The sequence below is a fragment of the Bidens hawaiensis genome, unplaced genomic scaffold (assembly GCF_021521415.1).
Source record: "Bidens hawaiensis isolate Kalapana, Puna unplaced genomic scaffold, B.hawaiensis_p1.1 tig00023984_1, whole genome shotgun sequence".
Lineage (NCBI taxonomy): Eukaryota > Viridiplantae > Streptophyta > Magnoliopsida > Asterales > Asteraceae > Bidens > Bidens hawaiensis.
Genome location: NW_027493768.1, coordinates 241,946 through 265,703, shown reverse-complemented (window position 1 = coordinate 265,703; position 23,758 = coordinate 241,946). Strand labels below are relative to the sequence as shown.

Genomic DNA, 23,758 nt, shown 5'->3' with positions numbered 1-23,758 from the left:
AATTTCAAACTTTTCTTGAAACTTGATTTGTGAGTAGCGGCAATGTATATTGAATGCCATTTAAAAGTTCTTTATAAGCATTCTACTATGTAATGTAATATTTTATAAGTCTATATCTTTTGATTTTATGTTTCTGTTTAAATGACTTGCATTTATAAATCATGTTTCCGTCCCAACAAACAAATAAAAAATATATTGTCGTTTGAAATTATATATGTTTAATTGACGATTTTTATATTTCCACCCGTGTAATACACGGGTCAATAACCTAGTTGTCACTTAATAGTGTCTCATGTGTTTTGAGTAATATGTACATCACACTCGGGCGTTTCCAGTTAAGCCGGGGTGTTACAGTGCTGCCGGTGATTTTGTGGTTTGTGGGTACATGAGGGTAAAAATGAGATGGCAGTGCGGGATTAACCGGTGCATGGATAATACCCATTAGTGCCACTTCCCCTTTTATAGGATTACGATTTCCATCACGACCAAAACAAGATACGAAAACAATTAAGTTTTGGGCTATCAGATTTAAGTATTTAACTTGCTAATTAACAGGTCGTGCATAAATGACATGCTTAATTAAATTAATCGTGTTTGAGCTGACATGTTTAAATCATTTAATTAAACAGATTGACTCGCACCAATTTGACCAACATTATTTTTTTTACAAATAGGCATGAATAACGTGTTTACGTTTTATAGCATAATCACTACTGGCCTTCTCATTTGACACATTTAGATAATGGGTCAAACGAGTCTTATATAGCTTACACGATTTTAAAGTGTCTGTGAGTTCATACTTTGAACATGAATAAAAATATAGGGCCTATCCGGCTTGAAGAGTTCACATTAACCCTAAAGGCGCAAACCAAACATCATGATATTCATATTTGGTACTCATGTTCTATGATTCAACCTAAAAAGTATTCCCCTGGCCCCGTAGCTAGGCATGTGTCAGTTGTAGGTGGCCATCACATAGTGACCCACCCATATATAGTCGTGATAAACATATTCTTCTTCCCTCATACATTATATCTGCACAATCTTTACATTCTTCACAACTCTTAGTCTCTTACTAACACGTACACGCCAACCATGACAAACCGACTTCAGCGATAGAGGTGCCTTAAAGCTAGCCTGGACGTTGCCGACAAGTTTCTATCCATCAAAATGAAACAAAAATTTTGAAGCAAAATGAATTCATCTCCACAACTATTGTTGTGGTGATCCTAATATTCATTCATCTATGAGACCGACTAACTTAACTATTGTACTAAAAACAAATAAACATTAGGGCTCAAATATTTTAATAATAAGTTTAATAATAATACAAGGAAGCCAAAATCGACGGTTAACAGTTACACCTAATAATTTAAATATATACACATAGATTAACCGAAAAGCTTAATGGTAACAAACGTTATTAGTACGACGGAACGACCCCGTATCGTCTGGCGAGATGAACACGTCACTGGCTTCCACCTCCGTTTCCGTTCGTTTTGCAAACCGTCCTTTGATCCTCGGTCTCGTCTCCGCGTACGCCTTCCTGGACGCATACCGAATCGTCTTCTCGAACTTCCTGTTCTTCCGCTTCTCTCTGTACCTTAAAACCCTAGCTTCTCGATCGAATCCCGTGACCGGCGTTGGATAAACCTCCGTCGACACGTCAGCAGCGGTGTGGCCGGGGACAACGCCTACGTCAATTTCCAGCGATGATGACGATACCTGGTATGAGAATTTCATAATTAGTTACTGTCATGATGAAACTGAGAGTTAAGTTAAATTGATTAAACTTACGCTTTGACTGATGGATCCAGATGTGAAATTGTACATGAACGGCTTAGATCCGGCGTAATCGATGTCATAAGCAGGTAATCCTTCAACTACATCTGGCGGAATCCGGTAATTGTGATTATTATTGTTATTATTATTAGTGTCCTGTACCGGAACAACGCCGTCCGTTGGAGAATTGTATTTTCGAACGATCGGATTAGCTTTTAGATCCGGCGTCTTCAGATCTATATCGATGTACGGATCCATCTCGTTAAACAAGTACTCCGATTCCGATTCAGTAACTTTCAGTTCATCATCCTCAGATCCGTCAGCTAGTTTATTCATATTTGGATTCGGAAGTAGCCACGACGCAGCTTCCGCCTCCACCGCGTCACTTCCGGCGACATTAACGTCAAAATCAAGTAGATAATGATGTTCGTGATTCTCACCGCCACCGCCGGCGTTGATTTTGGCTACTTCAGTTGCCGGATCGTAAAACGGAACCACCGGAAAACGCTCGTGGCGGCGAGCGAGAGGATTAGCGGAGTGAATATCGCGGTCGCACGTGACGCATAGGTTAGCAGCGTCGGCCTTGCACGTGATGCTTGCTGGAGCCTGCTCACAGACCTCACACATCCAGACGCGCGGGTGGCGTGAGGCGAGTTTGTTAGCGACGTGTACCTTGCCGTCGCATGGTATACAGAGGAAGGCGGAGTCTACTCTACAGAACAAACTCGCCGACGTCGTTTTGCATGAATCGCATAGGGTTGTAGCCATGGTCCAGTTCTCTTTGCCCGCGGAGGTTTGGTTATGTCGTTTTGAGTGTTTATGCTTATGATTTTTGCTTCTTGTTGTTCCAACTTCCAAAAGTCATATCGCATTCCTTCCGGTATCCATCAAGGCTATCCGCTTAGGGTGTAGAGCCAATGGTTGATTGCCACGTGGAGGAGGCTTAGCCAAAATGGGTGGAGGGACCTTTTTTTGCCATAATTGAGGGATGGGCAATGTTTTGATTCGGACAAATCTTGCCATTGACTTACGGTAAAAGCATGGGTTTTAAAACGTGTGGGGTGAGCAAAGTTTAATCCAAATAATTCACGGTTCAACTGCGCTCATTTAAACACTTCAATTTATAATGAAAGTGACACTTAAAGACTCCAATTTATAATAAAGGTATTGAGTTAAAGTCCAACATATGATAAAAAATAGAGGGTTACAGATTGGGCCATCGCGTTTTATAACTTATGATTGGTTTCCTTATGAAGGTGAAATGGAGATTATCAGGTGAATTTATGGTCTATTATTGATACAAATGGCCATTCCAAAAAATAAATAAATAAATAAACTCGTTTTTGAATGTGCCAACCGGTTAGGGTAATGGATAGTTACTAGTATTTGTGCCCGCGTGTTGCTGCGGGACATGTTAAATGCATTAAAATTGTTACCAATAAAATCCAAGTTGTAATAGGATTTGTTAGCAATAAAATATAAATTGTAACCCACGCGTTGCAGCAATGTCGACAATTCACAACGCAATACTCATTTTCTGTTAGTTTGTCAAGTCTTTTATGATATACAACAATAAATATAGTATGTCTATATTGTTTCGGTTCATTACGGTTTTGGCATGACGCCAGCCCAAGAAGATACACACAACACGATTTTAATGAACGACAAAATCAAATTGCTAAAACTATTATATAAAACAACATAATTCTTAAAACAAAGACATAATGATTCAGCAAGCAGCAGCCTCATCTTCAATTTGCATATCCATTCCTATTGTAGCAGCCTATGCCAAGCAAGCCCAATTCTTGGTCTTCACCACAACAACTTTAAACCCACCATTCTTAGCCACAACTAGACGTGCACAAATCGGGTTCAACTGGAAAACCTGAACCGGTTCGAAACCGGTTTTTTCACACCGGGTTGTAAAATGGAACCGGTTCCAATCAAGAACCGGTTCGGTTCCCGACCCGAACCGATGCCCAGATATGCTAACTTTTAAGAACCGGGTAGGGTATGAACCGGAACCGGTTTTTACGTAAAAACCGGTTCCACCGGCTTTTTTTGAAATTTAAATATTATAGCCGTTAGGAACCGGTTCCAACGGCTATATAGCCGTTTTTGACCGTTGGAACCGGTTTTTTAACTACAAATAGGTTATTTTCTTACTATAAATAGCAAGGTTTGTTTGTGTACTTGTTAAACCAATTCCAAAACTATAAAACACACTCCAAACCACAATTAACCTTAAACCGACAACAAATGGCAACTAATGATGACGTTGTTATGGTGATCGAAACAACAAGATGCCCCGATGTTTGGGTTCATTACGATTTGTGTCTCATGACCGACTCACATGAGTTGGCACGTTGCAAATATTGCTCGAAGTTTCTTAAAGCATGGTCCAACTCAACATTACGAAAACATACGAATAAGTATTGTCGAGAGAAAAGAAGGTTGGAAGCTAAAAAAACGGAAGTGGGAGAGTCGTCCGGCTCTACAACCCAAAAATAAGTATTCCCGGATTAAAACGACGGACTTTGTTTTTTATGTTTTAGTTGTTATGTTTAGTATCGTTTATGTTTTAATAATGTTTGTAATAGTTATTTTTTAAATAAATAAAATGTTCGTCGGGTAAATAATAATATTTAGTTGGATGGTCGGGTAAAGGAACGGGTTTGCTAAAGGAGTAGTATTTTAGTTTGTTTTTGAGTTTGGTGGTGAAACAAGTGGTGGAAACAAGTTATATATAGGTTTGGGCATCAAAAACCGGTTCCAACGGCTATATTACCGTTGGAACCGGTTCCAACGGATCTATTGTCTCAAAAACCGGTTCCAACGGCTATATTACCGTAGGAACCGGTTCCAACGGCTAATTGGTGTCTAAAAAACCGGTTCCAACGGCTATATTACCGTTGGAACCGGTTCCAACGGCTAGTTTGACTTTTGTTTGACCCTTCAAAAAAAACCCGTCGGAACCGGTTTTTCCAGGTACGAACCGAACCGGTTCCAATTAAGAACCGGGTAGGAACCGGGTTGGAACTGATACTGACATACAAATAGGAGAACCGGGTACGATTTTCGGATACAAAAATACCCAAACCGGGTATTGTACCAACCAGATTGGAACTGGAACCGGTTCCGGTTCGGTTCCACCAGTTAGGTTCCGGAACCGGTTTTTTTTGCACGTCTAGTGTAGACAAGGTAGGTGTGGTACTTCTAATTACACAAGACATTACCAGCCGTCATAGTTGACCTACTATAGAGATTTGTCTTCAGTTAGGCTTGGCTACTTTTTCTTTTAAACTAACAACAAAGCGCTTTTTTATATCAACAAGGGGCTACTAATTGTAAATCGACCATATTTCACAAAGTAATTACGCCCAAATCAAAATAAAATACATCAATAATTATGAAAATGCTTGATGATTTGCTCGTTTAGTGACTTTAATAACATGGAAGTCTATGTTTACACATAGAACGCACCACTAGTTCAAAGCTGTTGTTGCTCTCAATGACGGAACGAAACCAATAACCCTTATCATAATCTAGACAGACCGAATAGCTCTCAAACAACCGAAACAGCCGAGGACGTCACGTGAGGCCTCAAAAGATGACTCCATGACGATATTATTCTTTCAGTCTGATAATTGTTGTTCGACAGTTGATTCAATTATTAAATCACTATTCTCAATTCAGTTTTGTATCAAAACACCTACAAATTGGTAAAAAAATGAACATTTATTTTGTTCTCCAGAACACAAACCATACAAACCAACATGCTCATAGGAAGACTCGGGCTCGCTTAAAATTGTATATCTACCGAAAGCTGAAAACCACACGATCAAAAAAACAAGAAACAAGACTAACCGGCTCACATTTACATGCTAAAACCAGAAAATGAAAGAAAAAAAATCAGATACCGAGTGATATGTGCAGAAAAATGTCTATAAATATTGTTCATGAACATTTACTTCACTTTACCAACAGGCTTATACCGATTATCATCTTCTTTCAGCCAAATTGTCGAACGGGTTCTTTTCACATGATCTAAAAAGAGACGATGCCTGCCATTAAAAAGTATAAGTATTATAAGAAATTAAATATATGATTACAGAAATGATTAAAAATCCAACTATTAATAAAATGATTTAAGAGGGCCAACCTTTCATATTCCAGTCTCTGAGTAAGAATGCCATTAAGTAGAAGCTCTGAACTATAAATTGCGGTTCCTGCAATAATATACAATAGAAGGCAAAGTTTCAAATGATGTTTGATAATACTGCAATTTATTTACCCAAAAATAGTATTTATTTTATTAAAAATATAAATTATACAAACCTTTTTCAAGAAAAGGCAAACAGACTGCATAATCTTCTTCGCATGACAGAATCAACAATCCCTCATGAGCTTTATCATCATTCAATAAATTTCTGCCCATTCGTTCAACCACCTGAGGAAAGATATTAATATGTATTTATATATTATAACAAAATATAACAATAATAACTACATAAGTGAGAAATGTTACACACCACACCGTGAACAGCTTTGACCAAGCATGATAATATCTCTTTTCCAGGTTTTGTATTTGGTGTAATCAAGACTCCATGTCCCTGCAAGAAAATATAAACTATTAAAATAAAAGGTGTATTAGTATAATGATATTTTATGAAATCAATTTAACAATACCTTTAAAAGTGGATGTTGGGAAGCACGTGCTAATGAAGATGGAATACTGAAACCGAATTCTTTTTCTTTCTTAGCATCTCTTAATATGAATCTTTTTTCATCAATGTGACAGCAAGCTTGTCCACAGCTTTCAAGCCAGAGATGTGTAACTACTGGTTTCCCAAGAGCAATTGCTTCCAACATGTTCCTCGTACGAGCGAAACTATCTGCTATGAAGTGTGTTGCATCTGACATTGAAGACGACTCTGAAGCCCCCAATCGAGATAAAATCTGTGACAGTTGTGTCAGTCATGTGTAGCAGTTAGCAACCCGTGAAGTTTGGTAAATGTGTCAATATGGATAGGTTGGTTAACGAGCCTGGTCAAAATAACGGGTCAAAATGAGCAGGGCCGTGTACAGTTGGCATGATGTCCAATAAGTTTAGTTCTTTGTGCATACTTAGGGTGTAAAATATGACTATTTCGATAATAATCTATTTCTTAAGTTCAGATCATCTAGACTTATTTGGCATGTTTCCTTTTAGATAAACTTATTTATTTGACAATAACATGAAGTTAAATAATAACATTGTCTTATGGGTTGATCATAACAAGTCATTTTTATTGTTTATACGAGTTGACGACACGAACAACATCGAGCTGGGTCTGCCAAAAAAAACTATGTCCAAATATAAAGTTTTTTTTAATGTTCGATTCAGTTTGATTCTTACTGAAATCAGTTCGATTTGGTTTTCAGTTATGATTGAATAAAATCCAAACGGAATAAACCGAATAAACCAAAAATCGAACCAATGAACCAATCAACCAAACAAGATCGAATTGGGTCCGCCCAAAAAACTACAAAATCAAGTTTTTTAATAAATAATGTGTGTCCAAAATATTAGAAAAGATTATTTTACTTCAAGAATAACCTAACTTCAAAAAAAATTATTTAAAAGGTTTTAATGTTTTATGCAATATAACTAAACTTTGGTGACTTAAAAGTTCTTTGGGCTGATTTTCCTGTTCCCTTTTTAGCAACCATTTGGCTCATTAAGAAAAACGCATGAGTGCATGATCTGAATCAAACCTTTTTTTGCTGCTTGATTATATCTCCATCTAAGTGGCGACTGAACAGAACACGGATCAATGTCACATCTCTCCTCTGTCTTGTATCCTTGTTTGGAGATATCAATGATGAATCTGTAGGAAATAACCCATTGACTTCTTTGATAAGTGATGGTCTCCTGCATGACTGCTTTAAATATTCATCTCCCATGCAGATTGGAGATGATTCTTTTAAAGGTGTTGCACGGTTTACAGGAGTCGAGCATACTGAAAGATTTTGTTCAAATCTTTCTCTAGCTAACCCTTTTTCTTGTTCGGTCAAAGTAGCAGCTTTTGACCTTGTTAATCTAGAGAGAGATTGTGTACCAACTTCTTTTCTTGTTCTTTTGCCTTTTGGATGGAATCCAGTAAGAAAATTTATCTCCTTGTTTGGCTCGGCTATTTTAACAGATTGCCTGGTTCTACGAGGTGCGGGTGTAATGTTTTGAACACGCTGTTTTTTGACCGGCGTTTGGTTAACAGATGCAACTGGATTGTCTACCAACTCAAGTTCTACTCTTTTCTGTGACATCTTACGTGCTCTTTTTGCCACATCAGATGTCGTGTTGTCAAGATTCTCACTCTTTTTAGCAGCTGACTTGGTGCGCTTCACTTCCTTAAAATGATCATCACTCATCTTTGACTTTGACCGTGTTGTTCTGACTCCCTCATTAGACACGGGTAAAGATTGACTTTTTTTACCAGTTTCTTGCAACCCAAAGCATAATTCTTCCATTGCTTCAGCAGCCATTTGAGTGTCAAACCGAACTTCAGTCGTTGCCTGAATTGTTCCTTGAATATCTGTGCCACCTGGCATTATTGGCATATCAGTTGACTGATTATCCAAGTCTTTTATAAGATTCTTCCATAAAGTCAAATCCTTTATGACTGTTCCTATGCTTTTCCTTGATTTGCCATTTTCTTTATTTTTACCCGACACCAATTTCCTGGAACTTCTAGAAGGAACCGAAGATTTTACCTTCCGACTTCCACTTGCAAAAAATACTTCCTTCTTTTTTCTATAAAACTCTCCTCCTCCTTCATCTTCGAGATTATTATCCCAACAAAAACTCAGTCTTTTATCAAACTCATCGATAATACTAGCACTTTTGGCAAACGTTTGAGCCCCTTTAGCACTTAAAACCGGCTTTGACTTGCCTCCAGTTGACTTTCTAACACCAAAATCATCATCACACTCGATATTAACTTTCAAAAAGTTATCCACAAAGTCAAGTGCATTTGCTTGTGATGCATCCCCGGGTTCTTGAGAATCAAGATAGCTTAACCCGGCCAACTCAGTATCCAACACAGGCGACTTAGCTCCTCCACCAAGGTCAATTTTATCATTTTCATCTTTAGTTTCAGAAACTGTATCCACATCAAAAAGTTTTCTTGCAATTGACCTACCAAATCCAAATGTGTTTCCAGTTTCTTGATGATCAATTAGTTGGTTGACCTTTTCCGTGCCATGAGGTTGACTGTTTTCCAATTGTATTCTTCCATGTTCAATTGTATTCATACTTGTTTTAGGAGCTTTGTTGAGTGCTGTCAGGCCCGCAGCCCTCATAGATGCTGCACGAATTGAGGTAAATGTCCTGAAACCGGCTCCTGCCATGCATATAACATAAATTTGTTTTCATGGTACTTTTAACACTTATCATCAATTGTAAATTTAAAGAACAATAATTTTATTAAACAACTACCAGAAGTGTTATTCTCCTTGCATTGATGTAACTTCTCTGTGTGCTGTACATCTGCTGAATCAGCACAATCTCCCGTACCAAAGCCATCATCAGAATCATCCACAATTTCAGTCTTCTCAGTCCCTTCATTGTCACTAACCACTTCTTCAGTATCATAACCATCAAACAACTGAGTCTCATTCCCTTGAACATCATCAAACATGTCCATCTCCTCAATTTCATCCTCAACGTTCACCACTTGAGTCTCACCACACAGGTTAACCGGTTCAGTTTCACCATCAGGATCCATCACTTGGGTTGCTAACTCATCATGATCCATCACTTGGGTTGCTAACTCGGCCTCATCAACTCTATGACCTAATTTGTATGATTATATCAGCAAAGATGAAGACTGATACGACTGTAAACAAACCGAACGTTCAGCAAACTATTTTGTCGGGGAGTTCATTTAAGCACGTTTGTTTAATAAACAAACATGAACAAGTGATTTCGTTCGATTAGCTAAATGAGCGAACACAAACAGAGGCTATGTTCATTCAATTGTGTCCGAGAACATTTGAAAATGTATCCGCTAATGTTTGTTTATTTATGCTTGTTAGTTAAAGGTTTTTAAATATTTTTTATTGACTTCTCTAAGCTAATCATATAGATTTAACAAAAAAATATAAAGTAGAAAACAAAATAATATATGTGTATTAGATGATTAATTATATGCAAAATTAGCATATGAAAACGAATGTTAAAAAGCAACACCAATGCACACATGGTAGCTGGTGTGAACCGTTAACACTGACCATTCTCGGTTAGCCAAATCATATAAAACAAAACATTGTTTGTGTTCATTTGTGTTTGTGAACCATTGGCTTGTCTGATAAAAGCTTAACAAACTAACATGAACAAGACTCTGTTTAGTTCGGTTCGCCTGTTATAATAATATATAGATTGATCACTCAGTCATAACTGTAATTGATTGATTAAAAGCATAGTGTTCTTACCGAAGGATGAAGTTGGGGATTCGCATAGCTGACTATCGAAAACCTGCGTCTCATCGCCGCCAAAATCCCAAGTGCTGCTATCAGATTCGTCATCACCCATGTTGCAACGGAAGATCGTTAATTTTACAATTGAATTGCACAATCAGACAGACGTATTGGGAAGTGGAAGCATTACAGAATATCGTCAATTCGGTGGTGTTGACGTTTGATGCGACTGTGAGAGTTAGGGTTTGTTTCATTATTGGTAACAGGGGGACATTTGGGGAAAGCGGTGAAATTGACATAAATAATAATTATCGACACTTGCAAATCAATAATTATTCACTTTTTTTTACACTATATTTATATAATATCTATATATTTTTATAAATATAATATTAACATATTATTTTACTGTATATTTCAAAATACTTGATGAATTTCAAAAATCAACAACAAATCATGTTTCTCAAATAAAAATTGTTTCAGGTTTTTTGTGGAAGTCAAATTTGATTTTATAGATCAAAAGTTGGTAAATAGATTGTTGGGTACAATTTAACTACATTTAGATCAAAATTTGTTACAGGTCAAAAATTAAAATTTTGAGTATTTTTAAAAGTTTGAGAATGAAAAATAGATTTATCGTCAAATTTGTTATGGGTTTAAAGTGTTGATCTTAAAATGTCAAAAGTATGAAAGTTATAATTTTAAACATGATTCGGGTTTCAAGTTTATTTTTAAGGGTATTTTTTGAAATAATCAAAAGGTTCGGGATTTGACAAATTGATTATTTTTCCCTCAACTATTAAAACTTAAGAAAAGATTGCGAACACTTTCGACATGCCACCCCCATGCATATCAATGCTTCTAACTTTTATCAAATTTCAAATATTTATGTCAACATTAATTTTTCCTTCACTGGTAATCAGAATGTTGTATAGGAAGCATGTCATGCAAAGCTATGCTCAAATGAAACAAAATATTCACAAAATTGAATGGATTAACATGTTATTTTTTATGTTGTCATTATGACAAAGTCGAGAAACCCTCTGAAACTTATCAAAATCTTTTTTATGGTGTAACTCAGAAAAACATAGTTCTTGAAGAACATCCATTGTGACAATTTAATATCCTACTTTCCTTTGATGGGTGGTAAATTGATAAATATATCAATAAAGGTAACGCCTTTTTTATATTTAGGCTGAGTGTTTAGAACTACTATCGTATGAGAAGTCTTATTTTCAAAATTGGTTCATAACCATAATTCTTTCAATTATACATATATGACACCGAGAATGAATTTTTCAATAGAAAGAAGCATTATCGGGTACGATTTTGCATGGACATTTTTTTATTAAGTTCATTTAAAAAAACCATTTTGTGATATAAATAAAATCAATTTATGTACACATTGTATAGATACAAGCATAGATGTAATACATTTTTTTTTCATACATGCTATGTAATTATTTGTTTTATTTATAATTTTATAATTTGAATTATCCCGTGTGTAACATGGGTTCTAAAACTAGTAATAATAATAATCAAATGTGTTTTTTTAAATGGAAACTATGAATATAAATTAACCCAAAAAGGACACTATCATGGATTGTGTATGAATATGAATTCGCTAGATTAAGTATAAGTGACGCTAGAATAGCGTTATAGAGAGTTAAACAACGAATCATTAGCTAAAAGTCACAAACAAAACACATGAAATAAATATACGGGTTAAAACTTTTACGTTAACCACCTTCTCATGTTATGGTGACTGGTGAAGACGTTGAACCGTAAAGAAAATGGAGGTTGAATATGGGTACAACTTTAATGTAGGTTCTAAGGACGCCTATGAGGCAGGGCCGGCTGGTCGACCGACCACGGCGCAACACCCTGATAAGCTCGATTTTTTTTAAGTTATATATATATATATATATATATATATATATTTTTTTTTTTGATGTTTATTAATGTTTAAACCCAATTACTTAATTAATTTAAGGCTCAATTTTTTTTTTCGCATTTGACACAGAATTTTTTGTTCTTGAAGACGGCTCTGATAGTTGCTTAGATGACCTGTAGATTAAATGCGAAACTCCGTTTTAAATTAAACCTACATGGAAGCAAAAGCGGAGATAAAAATAAACACATGATAACGGTTTATTCGAAATTTTATGAAATATCATATTTTAAAAGTTATAAACAAAAAAAAACAAAAGGAAATTATAAGTGAGATACTTGCCAACTTGTAATTGGTCAAAATAAAATAAAGCTTTATAAAGTATAGGGTGTAAATGGCATTTAGTTAAAGAGGAAGGAGCCATATTGTACTCTGATCGCCTTCAATTTCCTCATTTTCCTTTTTTCTTCTTTTTCTTTTTTTTTTTTAAAGGCCAATTTTATAAAACCAAAATAAAGGGCCACTAGCAAAATACAAGGATCCTAAGATATAAGAAATAAAACGACAAACACAACTAACCAACCTATACAAGTGATCTACAAAGAAAAACAAAGGAAAGTTAACAAAGTTGAAACGACACCACTTCTCTCATTCTTGTCCCAATTTCTTGTTTCGACAAAGGAAAGACATGACCTTTATGTCATTTATTAGTTTCGCCCTTGAGAAACCTTATCATTAGAAACCATCTTGTTTCTCGTTAACTAGATCATCCAACATGTTATTAACACAATCGCTTGAATCACTTCTCATTCCATCTTGTTTCCTTTGAGCTTGGTTGGATATCCTATGATCTTCTGTATGGAGTCAAACAAATTATTAGCTTGGTTGGATTTTCTATAGCCCACAAATGTCTTTTCTATTCATATATAGTGGACTCCTTTTTCAGTACATGTGTACTTTCATGAGTACATAACCTAGTTGTGTGTATCTTCTTTGTTTAAACTCTAGTTCCTTCCGCCTGTCATGTCTAGAAGAAATACAATCTACATATGGTAAGATTATTCTATAAAGGAGGATAAAAATGAGAAGATGAGAAGGATTTGTAGCAAAAAAAATCCTCTTAAAAAAATAATGAGAAATTAATTTTAAAAAAATCATACCTCAAAATTTAATAAAAAAATGAAAAATATAAAAACATAAAAATGTTTTCATCGCTTCCTATTCACAAAAAAAACACTGTTGAGGAAAAAAGATCCGTGTCTTTTTATTTATTATTGTGTTTTTTTTTGTCATTGATTGTTTCTTTTTTTCCTTGATATTGTGCTTTTTTTTTCTTGATATTGCGTTATATTACTCAGCATTGTGTTATATTTTACGATATATTGTGTCTTTTTTTATTTATCATGTTGTTTGTTCATTTTCGGTATTGTATCTTTTCAGCGTTTCTTTTTATTTGGAACGGGAATGACGGAGGAAACATTTTGGTTTTTAAATTTTTTTTCGATTTTTATTTATATTTTGAGTTATGATTTTTCTATTATCTTTTTCAAATTTTTTTAAAAGCTTTTTTGTCTGGCCACAAATCCTTCTCACACTTCTTATTTTTGTCTTCCTTCGCATTTTAACTTTTTTGCAGTTTTTTTAACTTTTCCATGGTAATCGATTTCAAAACACTACTAAAATCACACCATCAAAGGAAACCCAAAAAAAGAAAAAAGGAAAAACATTTCTTACATTTCTGATATCCATTAGATCATCATGTACTACAAGTCTACAACACTTTAGAATGCACATAAATGGATGTTGCATGAAAAGGGTAAATCTTCAGAATGCTAATCACTTAACAGGTCAACACAGCTCCCAGAACATACAATATTCACATATTTCAACAAGTAACCAAGCTATGATCCCTAGTTAATGGAACCATTTGCAACCAGTTGCGCCATGCGAAATTTCCCATCCACATCCAACCGATCAAACATTTTGGCAAGTGGTGCACTCCTACCAATCACAGACATCGCTATAAGACGTTCATCAAGAATGAGTCCAGATAAACCTACCATTTGAGTCATAACTCTGTCCATCATTTCACTAGCTGCATTATCACCGATAATATTCTTGGGTTTCTCCAATGACTCCACACAAGTCTCACCTTCATTCCTTTTACGTTTAGAGCTGCACGCACACTCTCTAACCGCATAAGTTGAACCAGCATCCTCATCGGTGCGCACGCCTTTACTTTCCACACACGGGCTCACGTGGTTTTCTTCTACAACCCCTTCAGCTCCAACTCCATTTTCTTCAACACACCCAGCTCTTTTCTCACCATAGATGATGCAAAGCGTATCATAGTGGGGAAATGGTTGGTTTCTAAATCGATCAGCATCTCTTACATGAGTCTGCAAGCAACCACAAACACGCATTATATGCTTTGCATAACAATAGCAATAAAAACTTGTTTAGAGCATGCAGGAGACTGTTCATAAAATAAAATAAAGAAACACTTTCGAATAAAATACAACGCATGAATGGCATAAAGCATATAGAGCAGTAAATAATAGTGCGATTACAATTTGGAAAGCAATAAAATACAACTGATATAAACAAAACTGAAAGAAATGAGATTAACATAATTGTGGCTGAGCATCAGTGTTCAACACAGGCCCTTAAAACAAATTACACACCTGTCCATAGAATATGACTGTTTCCAAAGTACAATAGCCGAAGTCTTGTCTGCTGCTGGTGAAGACTTGAGCCCCTAATTGTACCTTGAAAAGTAGTAGGAAGATGATACGAACCCGTTCGGATCCAAGGGAGCTGAAGGGCCCAAGGAAGACGAAGAGCTAAAGGAAGTCGAATGGTCTAACTAACCACTTCAATAATTACTACAATTAGGTCTATTTATATGTTTGTGTTTTAGTTAATGGATTATCCATGTTTTATATATTAAAAAATATTAGGGTTTGTAAACCTTGTATTTGAAGAATTGCCATCTCGAATTGGCTAACCGGAGACTAGCGCATCTCGAATCGGGTCAACTATCCTTGTTCGTGTTTATTTTAATCTATCAAATTTTGGGGTTCTATCAGAAGATAAAGAAAGGATCTTCGGAAATCTGTTTGTATTTTTGGTGTGTGTTCCAACTAAGGAACACCTTAGTTTTATAGTGAAACAGTCCCGCCATAAATAAAATGAAAAATAAAGTGCAATTAATGTGTTTGCTGCACTTTCTTTGGTTTTAAAGATCTTGCTGAAGCTACGGATTTTCTGTTTCAACTGCTCCATTCAGTGGAATTCATGTTGTATCTGCAACTACAAGACCGGCCTCGCTATAAAGAAATGAAAAATTAGCCGTGCGTGTTGGCACTCCACGTCGCATCTAGTCCACGTGTCCTAGTCGTTCTACAAACCTGTACCGATCGTGCCTCGGTAGCAGTCGCACAAGTCGTGTGCTACCGTGTCTGCACCAGTTCAACCCGCCTAGATTGTACTAGTCGTGTGTGCACACGCACGGATATGTTGTGTGTTTGGACTAGGCATAGCAGTCGTGTCTATCCGGAGTCTGTATCTAGCCACACCACATCAGCACTTGTGCTAGCCAGGTTGCGCTTCACCAGCGTACATCCACATCACGAAGAGTGTGCCACAACAATGTGGTTCAGTTGCAACCTATAGTCGGCCTGGTTAAAAAGATGAAGATAGCTCTCAACGGTGTGGTGAGGTGAAGTGCGAAGTGCACTATTAAAGTGTCACATTGCGTCCATCACCAATGCTGCGTGCGTGTGCGAGTTAGGGTATTTTTGCATCCTTTAGGGTCCTCACTTTTAAGGAGAACAATATCTAAGCAAGGCTTGTAATTATAAACCACTTCAAAGCTAATTTTTTTATTTACTTTGGCAGCTCTAAAAGCCACAAACGCCTAACTTCAAGAATCAATATCTCATTCATCTTAGCTACATTCTAGACACCGTTTGTTTCGTTGCGAAGCTCTCACATCACAGAACACAAAATCAAACAAATAACACTTACACTAACCACAGTCACATAAATATCAATATTCAAAGTCAATGAGAAATACCACAAGTATTCCAACAAAACACACCTTGATGTACTCATCCCACACCCGATCATCCGCGACAACACGCGAACTCCGCGGGTTCCAACCGAAACCACTCATATGTTTAGTAATCAACATGTTATGCACAATGTAGAAGTTACTCTTCATTCTCTTCATCCTAATCTTCACAGGCTTAGGTGATTGCACCACTTTAGGGTCCATCAACTGTAGCACTGCTTGAGCATAGTCATCATCAACACGCACGTGTACATATTTTCCTGTTAGATGTAACTCCATGAGTGAATCAACTAGCATTGCATCTTCTTCCTTTGTCCAGAACCACTTATCTTTTCCAACATTAGCTGCCATATCTATATAAAAAAATAAGCACAGGTTAGTTACACAAAAGAAAAGAAACAAAATTCTGGTCAAATATTCAATTAAAATTAAACTGATGATCCAATAAAAGAAAAAGGAGCAAAAACTGGATTAGGGTTTATGAACGCACATAATCATATGCTTACTAGACGATCGAGTTGGCAAATATAAAGAAAAGCTTACAGGTGTCGTTCCAAGAATTTATACCTGACACGAGTCGCCCACAGGAAAAGAGGGGCTGAACAAGATATTTCCGATAACAATTGGCTTAGCCTATATTTATTTACAACCCAACTCAACCCAGCATTTAATAAAAAGCTAATATATCTCTCTTCAACCTGCACAACCCAATTTAACCCAACTTTTTTACTCTCATTCATAACCCAGCCTAGACCAATTTTTATTACATATATATGATTTATGCTTGACTTTAATTTATAAAATTTATTCTAAATAATAAAAATTTTTATTTTTTTAAACAATATTAATTTAAATATTAAAAGTTTCAAAAAATATTTATGTTTACGAAACATAATTAATATTACGTGGTTTGTTACAAGTTTTTATTTTTTTTTAAAAAAATACTACGAACTCATATAAAAATACATTTTCTTGAAAGCACACCGTTTTTAATAAAATTTATATCGAGATGTTTGTAAAAAAGCAATAACAAGATTGTGTTTTTAAATATTTAAAAAAATTAAATAATATAAGTTATTTAACAAAACTCAAATTCTATATGAAATGAATTGCTAGAAAAGAAAAAAGAAAAAGAAAATCAAATACTATACCAATAGAAAGATTACACCTTTACAAGATTTGGGTTGTGACCTAGGTTGAGCCATCGACCAGGTTGTGGCTTTATGTTGCCTTTTCCTTTTCTTTTTTATTTCAATGGGTCACAACCTCTTTCAAATGTTGTTGATAAATATAGTCTTAGGTCGTCCAACACCACTTGTATTCTCACACACCATTTTTTTTCTATAAGCTATAGTTAAAGCTTGTCGGTCATTGTTTCTAGTGCCTCGTATAGCCTTATGCAGGCTCTATAGGGCTATACGGGCATATAGACAATTTTTTATACACAATTTTAAATATTAATACGTTAATATGGCCGTATAGACCTACACAGACGTATAGACAATTTTTTGGACACAACTTTAAATATTAATACGTTAATTTATTACATTTTATAATGTATTAAGTACATAACATACTTGGCTAAATATGATATTTTATGATAGAATAAATTGTCTATTAACATTTACATAACATATTCGGCTAAATAATTTATAGTTGTACCCTGAGAACATTCGTTTAAGATTATATTATGTTACATTTTATAATAGTTATACACAATAATCAATCAATGATTAAGCAAACAAGAAAACAATTGGCCAAAACATACTGATAAACATATGGTCCACATACATAAAAATAAAAGTGCACCCCAAACATTTGGCAAAAGTTTTCTATACGGTCATATAGCCCTATACGACCGTATAGGTTTTATTGTGTGTCAGCTAGCAATACGAGCCATTTAACACCTATACGACTCGTATAGGTCTATACGGTCGTATAGGTTGAAAAAAGCTGTTTTTTATTGTCACACCCCGTTAAGCGAATTGCGGAAGCGTAAAACGGAAATGCAACAGATACAACTGGTATCAAATACATTGTTAATAAAGAAACATTACTAACTAATTTACAATATGTTATATCGTTCTAACATCTTTTACAAACTAGGTGATACAATTAAACCGGTTCTTCAATTACTTTGCTTCTAACTCAAATGCCCATGACATCAATCACCAATCAGACACGTAACGCACAGGAAATTACTTCTCATATCTGATCACCTGAAAAGCATGTTAAAATAGGTCAACTACGAATAGTTGGTGAGTTTTATAAGTTTAACGAAATCAGTTATGCGTACCACACAGTCATAGTTTGTATGTACGCGCGTATGTAAAAATACGTATTTACGTTTGTATAAATATGTACAGCCATATCCTTGTGTGTGCATATGCACACATGTAAGTTTATAATATAAATTCGAAATTTCGGTAAAATCGTGATTGTTTGTTCGTACTACCTGTTTCCAATTTCCGTGTTTAACCAACCATTGTGGACCCCCTTCCTCCCACAACGGTTCCACATAAACTCAACCACTGTGGCCCCCCTTCCGCCCACAACGGTTCCGCGTTAACATCAACCACTGTGGTCCCCCTTCCACCCACAATGATTCCACGTAAACTCAAACATTATATAGTGTACACGCAAATAATTAGTATATTCTACACATAGTATTTCCTACGGCTAATCACATAGCATGTATATAGACACATATATACATATAGTATTTATCACGTATCACCAAATACTGTGGCTCCCCATCCACCCACAATACGCATAATCACATTATTTTCTTAACATTCATGTCATAATCAAGTTAGTTCGTTTAATAAGTTGCAGCAGAACTTGGCTCATAGGCCATACTCAACTTTAGTTTATAAGTTACAGCAGAACTTGGCTCATAGGCCATACTCAACTTTAGTTTAGTAAGTTGCAGCAGAACTTGGCTCATAGGCCATACTCAACTTTAGTTTATAAGTTGCAGCAGAACTTGACTCATAGGCCATACTCAACTTTAGTTTATTACTATTGTGGCCCCCCTTCCGCCCACAATAGCCCCATAATCATCACAGACCACGTTATCCCCATGGCCATTACAGACCACGTTGTCTCCCAAATTAGTTATGTTTAACATTACATAATGTGTTTGTATAAACATGCTGTCACGTGTAATTTCATTATGTTTTGCAATTCGTATTATCTCCACTCAATATATCAATCAACGATAATAATCATCTTTCATCAGCACGTAGTCAATCATTATGTTTGTAGGGACTTTTCATATATAAATGTTCAGATATTTTATATCCTGATCCGTTTTTAGATAGATAACGTGTATAAACATGCTTTCCACCCCAAAAGTTCGTAAAATAGTTTAAAGAGTGGGGTGATGAAACTCACAGTTTTGTAGGCACTCAGTGCGAGGTCAGCTCGGGGTTCGTTTCCCTTGCTATCACTTAGTCCCTATAGTCCATATTATAATAATGTTAATATTTTAATATTATTATAATCTCAGTACTAAACTGGGCTGTATAACTAATTTGGGTATAGCTGGAACGCCCAGAAAGTGGCAATAGGCTTAGGTTGTGATGTTGTTCAATGTCTAATACTTAAAACCGAACTTGGCTCAGATTCCCGTTTTCCCAGCTGGGCCAAGTTGTTCGTTTACGCGTTCAGAAAACAGTTATGGGAAAATAAGCTTAGGTAAATGTATTGGTTAATAAAATGATTAAGTTATAAAGAAGGATCACATACTGGGGTCCCGGAGTAGCCACGGGGCCCGTTTCCGTTTATTCAGTTTGATTTGAGAAGAAACGCGCACAATCCACCCGGATTGTCCAGGTTTCTCATAGAAAAGTTCAATATGATTTTTGATCACTCTTGGTGTTTTGATATTCCCGCAGGTTCGTTAGTCGCGAACTTGCCGGTTTTTATAAAAACTGAATTTGTTTAATCTTTAAATTAACATAATTAATTAACCGTTAATCATTAAATTATGAAAATTTAACCACTTATCAATTAAAATATTTAGATTTTTATAAAAATATTTCTGGAATTATTTACTGATTTATTAATTTATAAAAATTCATTTTGTCAGTTATATTTCGTCTGAAAATCGTCCGTTTACCCCAAACAATTTCCAAAAATTACACAAAATTCCTGAATGCTCAAATCATGTCCCAAAACAACCTGTATCAATTTAAAAATGTAAAAAGTTCGTGCGATATTCTTTTCGGCCCAAATTCGGCTATAAAAATTCACACGAACGCATATACACAAAACACCTTTAAACTTCTCCAAATGATCCCAAAATTCATATGTGATCAAAATACATCAAATATGAGTTCCCAGAAAAATTTCATAATTTTTGAAGTATTTTAGCTATTTTTCCCAAATAAACGTCCCAATTCGGTAATAAATTTGCCAAATATTCTCGGATGGTCGAAAAATTACCAAATTTGAACAGGGACTCATTAACATGGTCCCTGATGTCCCTGAAAAATTTCAAGGCCTAAAAATATGCACATCACAACCTTAACCTAAACAGCCCGTAAGCGAGTGTTTCGGTATTACCTTAGCGGGTTTGGCTCGTTTCCGATTTTTTAATCAAGTTTTCAGGTTCTTGTGCTTCTAAGAAAGCTAGGTACAAGTCCTATATCACAAACCAAGCAATTTTTCATCAACATAACAGCCCTTAACTTAGGGTTTCGGCTAGTGCACAAAAACGAACTTTTGAACAGTAAAAACGCCGTTTCAACCCTTTCATCCGTGTTTATGGCCAAAAAAACTATCAAAACAGGTTCCTTACCGTGTTTATGATCAAAACATGTTTATGGACCATTTTTAGGATTTTACACGGTTAGGAATGATTTTTAGTAACCAAGACATGTTTTTATGGTATTAAATGAGTTTAAACAAGTACAAAAGCTACTTATTTAAGCTCCTTACCTTAGGGTTTGAAGGTTTTCTGGCTAGAGCAGAACTTGTGTCTAGAATTATCATGAAAAAGATATCACAAAATATCTTAGAACTTGTTTAAATATGAAAAGGGTTTAAGGGGGGGAAAGTCTTCTTTGGCGGGCTGGGCTCGTTGGGTCCCCTTTTGGGCCCATTTGGCCCACTTTTCTCGATTTACATACCCGAACGTGAAATGCCGAGTCCAAATTTATTTCGGGTTCGGTTTCTGGCGACAAAAATATATCGGGTGCGACAAACGGAGCTAAAACGAGTGTTTTTCGGCTAGTTTTGTGTAAAATTATAAAAACATACTATACGTTTGTAAAAATCAAAAATATTTTCACGGATCGCTTAAAACATTTCAAATAAGTGTTTGGTAAGTCTTTTTTGGCTTAACGGATGATAAAATGCTTGGTTTGTAACTATCTTTCGCGTTTAAGTCTATAGCGGGTAGTTAAACGAGCATGTTTTCGTTTAACTTGTTTGCTATCGAACTAAGGCCATATTACTAATATTTTAGCTTGTATAGATCGTATATCACTTATAGATGGCACCCTGGGATATCCGGACCATAACCAGACCCGTTTGGTTATTCGTTTGTTCGTTACGCAATAAGCGGTTAAACGCTTATTCGAATTTTAAGTACTAAGGTGTACTCGGTTTTGCCACGGATGTCACATTTATCCCCCTTATCAGTCATGCGTAGCCTATATATTGCCGTATAGGCTTATACGAGCCATATAGGCATATGGGGGTAGTGTATGAAGATCAAATTCCTACCAATTTGATTCTCACTTTTAATGATTGGTACCCATTTTTAGCAATTTATTTGATTCTCACTTTTTAATGATTGGTACCCATTTTTAGCAATTTTCACGAATACCGGTCTCAAGTTCATCTCTAGCGAAAACTGAAACACGGGTTGAAATTTATGAAATAGTTGTGTGTTTTTATACCTTTTAACAATAAAATGAATTGGCATATCAAAAGTTTTTATAAAGATGTTTTAAGGAGTGATTTATGGATTTGAAAGCTAGTAGAGTAGATGTTGTGGGGACGTTAGGGAGGATCATGAGAATGACGGCTCCATTACTCGGTCGGGTGAGGAACAATGCCTACAATGGCGCTTAGGGGGGAGCGACCCATGGGAATGTAGCTTTCTTTGCAAGACGTGGGGGCAAGGGGGGTTTTGAACAACAACAATCATACTCAGTAGTATCCCGTGAATAGCAAAGCTATTAACATGATCTAAGAAGGATGTGATATAGACAAATCGTACATCTATCCCAAAGGATAAAGAGCCTGCTTTTAAAGAGACCCCCGACTCAAAAACTAAAATATGGTAATGGAAAGTATATAATAATAATAATAATAATAATAATAAATAGAAAAACATTTTAAATAAATAAATATAGTAACAATAGCTAAAAAACATAGAACATAAAAAGCTATAATACCATACATCTTTCTATATCAAACGAGCTATGTAAGAATCCTAGAATAGGTAAACAATGCAAAGATCATCTAAGATATACATAAACTTAGGGTCCGTTTGGTATGAAGTAATGGAATGAATAAGGGAATGGAATGGACGTGGTAATGGAATGTACAAAGGAATGAAATGGATCATTACATTCCATTTTCATGCTTGGTTATCATGTAAGAATGAAATGATTCTTCACTTTGTTATTCTTAATAAATATTATTATTGTTAATAATAATAATAATATTATTTACTACAAATAATAAAATGATGATATTTATTATTATTAGTAGAAAATAATAATAATAATTAATAATATGAATATTTATTTAATAACTAGTTTTTAAAACTCGCGCGTTACAACGAGATTATTTAATCAAATAAAAATAATTGTAAAAACGTTGAATCACGCATGCGCGGTATGAAATGTTAACTCACCAAATTTAAATATAATGACAATTCTAATATAATAATAGTTATATTATAATATACAAATCAATAATGATATTAATAATAATAATACGCTATAATAATAATTATAATATAATTATAATAATAGTAATAATAACAATTATTATTATTATTATTATTATTATTATTATCGGGTCATTTTCATTCCCTGAAGGAATGAAAAAAAAAACAGCTCTTCTTAAAGGAATAAAAACTCTATAATTGGAAGAAGTTTCATTCCTTAAGGAATAACTCATTCCATTATCGCATGACAACCAAACATGTTTTAATTCATTCTATTGGAATAATTCATTCCATTCCACCATCCATTCTTTCATACCAAACACTACTTTAGTTTATAAGATAAAGTTAAAGCAAAACATCTCTTATCCTAAAGGTCTTTGCCATTAATTATACGTCTCCAAGAAGTCCTATCATCAATCATAGCCTTTAGAGAGGTCCAAGTTTAGCAAATCATGCTTAATCCTCTCATCCCAACTCCTAAGTCAACTTGAGCCGGCCTTCCACCCCTCTTCCCCTCTATAGTGAAGGTCTCCACTTCTCTAAAAAGAGTCCTCGACTGTTTCCTCTTCATATATCCTAACCATCTCAATCTCTCCTCCTTTGTCTTATAGGTTATACTAGCCATCTCAAGGTGGTTTAGTTT

The 23,758-nt window shown here is 35.3% G+C and overlaps 2 protein-coding genes and 1 pseudogene across 3 annotated transcripts; all 3 read right to left on the bottom strand.

The window, feature by feature from the left end:
- Window positions 1-1,423: 1,423 nt before the first annotated feature.
- LOC143568378 (zinc finger protein CONSTANS-LIKE 3-like) lies at window positions 1,424-2,569 on the bottom strand (annotated as a pseudogene). The gene is made up of 2 exons (XR_013141569.1): window positions 1,798-2,569; window positions 1,424-1,725 (listed from the first exon to the last, which is right to left on the bottom strand). The product of XR_013141569.1 is annotated as a zinc finger protein CONSTANS-LIKE 3-like (transcript).
- Window positions 2,570-5,631: 3,062 nt separating this feature from the next.
- On the bottom strand, window positions 5,632-10,354 carry LOC143568386 (uncharacterized). Its single transcript, XM_077054559.1, has 8 exons — window positions 10,255-10,354; window positions 9,260-9,616; window positions 7,540-9,164; window positions 6,472-6,741; window positions 6,315-6,395; window positions 6,121-6,232; window positions 5,945-6,011; window positions 5,632-5,846 (listed from the first exon to the last, which is right to left on the bottom strand). The coding sequence occupies exons 1-8, from the start codon at window positions 10,352-10,354 to the stop codon at window positions 5,750-5,752; spliced, it is 2,709 nt and encodes a 902-aa protein (XP_076910674.1). The 3' UTR covers window positions 5,632-5,749.
- A 3,686-nt stretch (window positions 10,355-14,040) lies between these two features.
- Window positions 14,041-16,556, bottom strand: LOC143568385 (uncharacterized). The gene is made up of 2 exons (XM_077054558.1): window positions 16,233-16,556; window positions 14,041-14,529 (listed from the first exon to the last, which is right to left on the bottom strand). Exons 1-2 carry the CDS (start codon window positions 16,554-16,556, stop codon window positions 14,041-14,043), a joined length of 813 nt encoding a protein of 270 aa, XP_076910673.1.
- Between the last annotated feature and the right edge of the window lie 7,202 nt (window positions 16,557-23,758).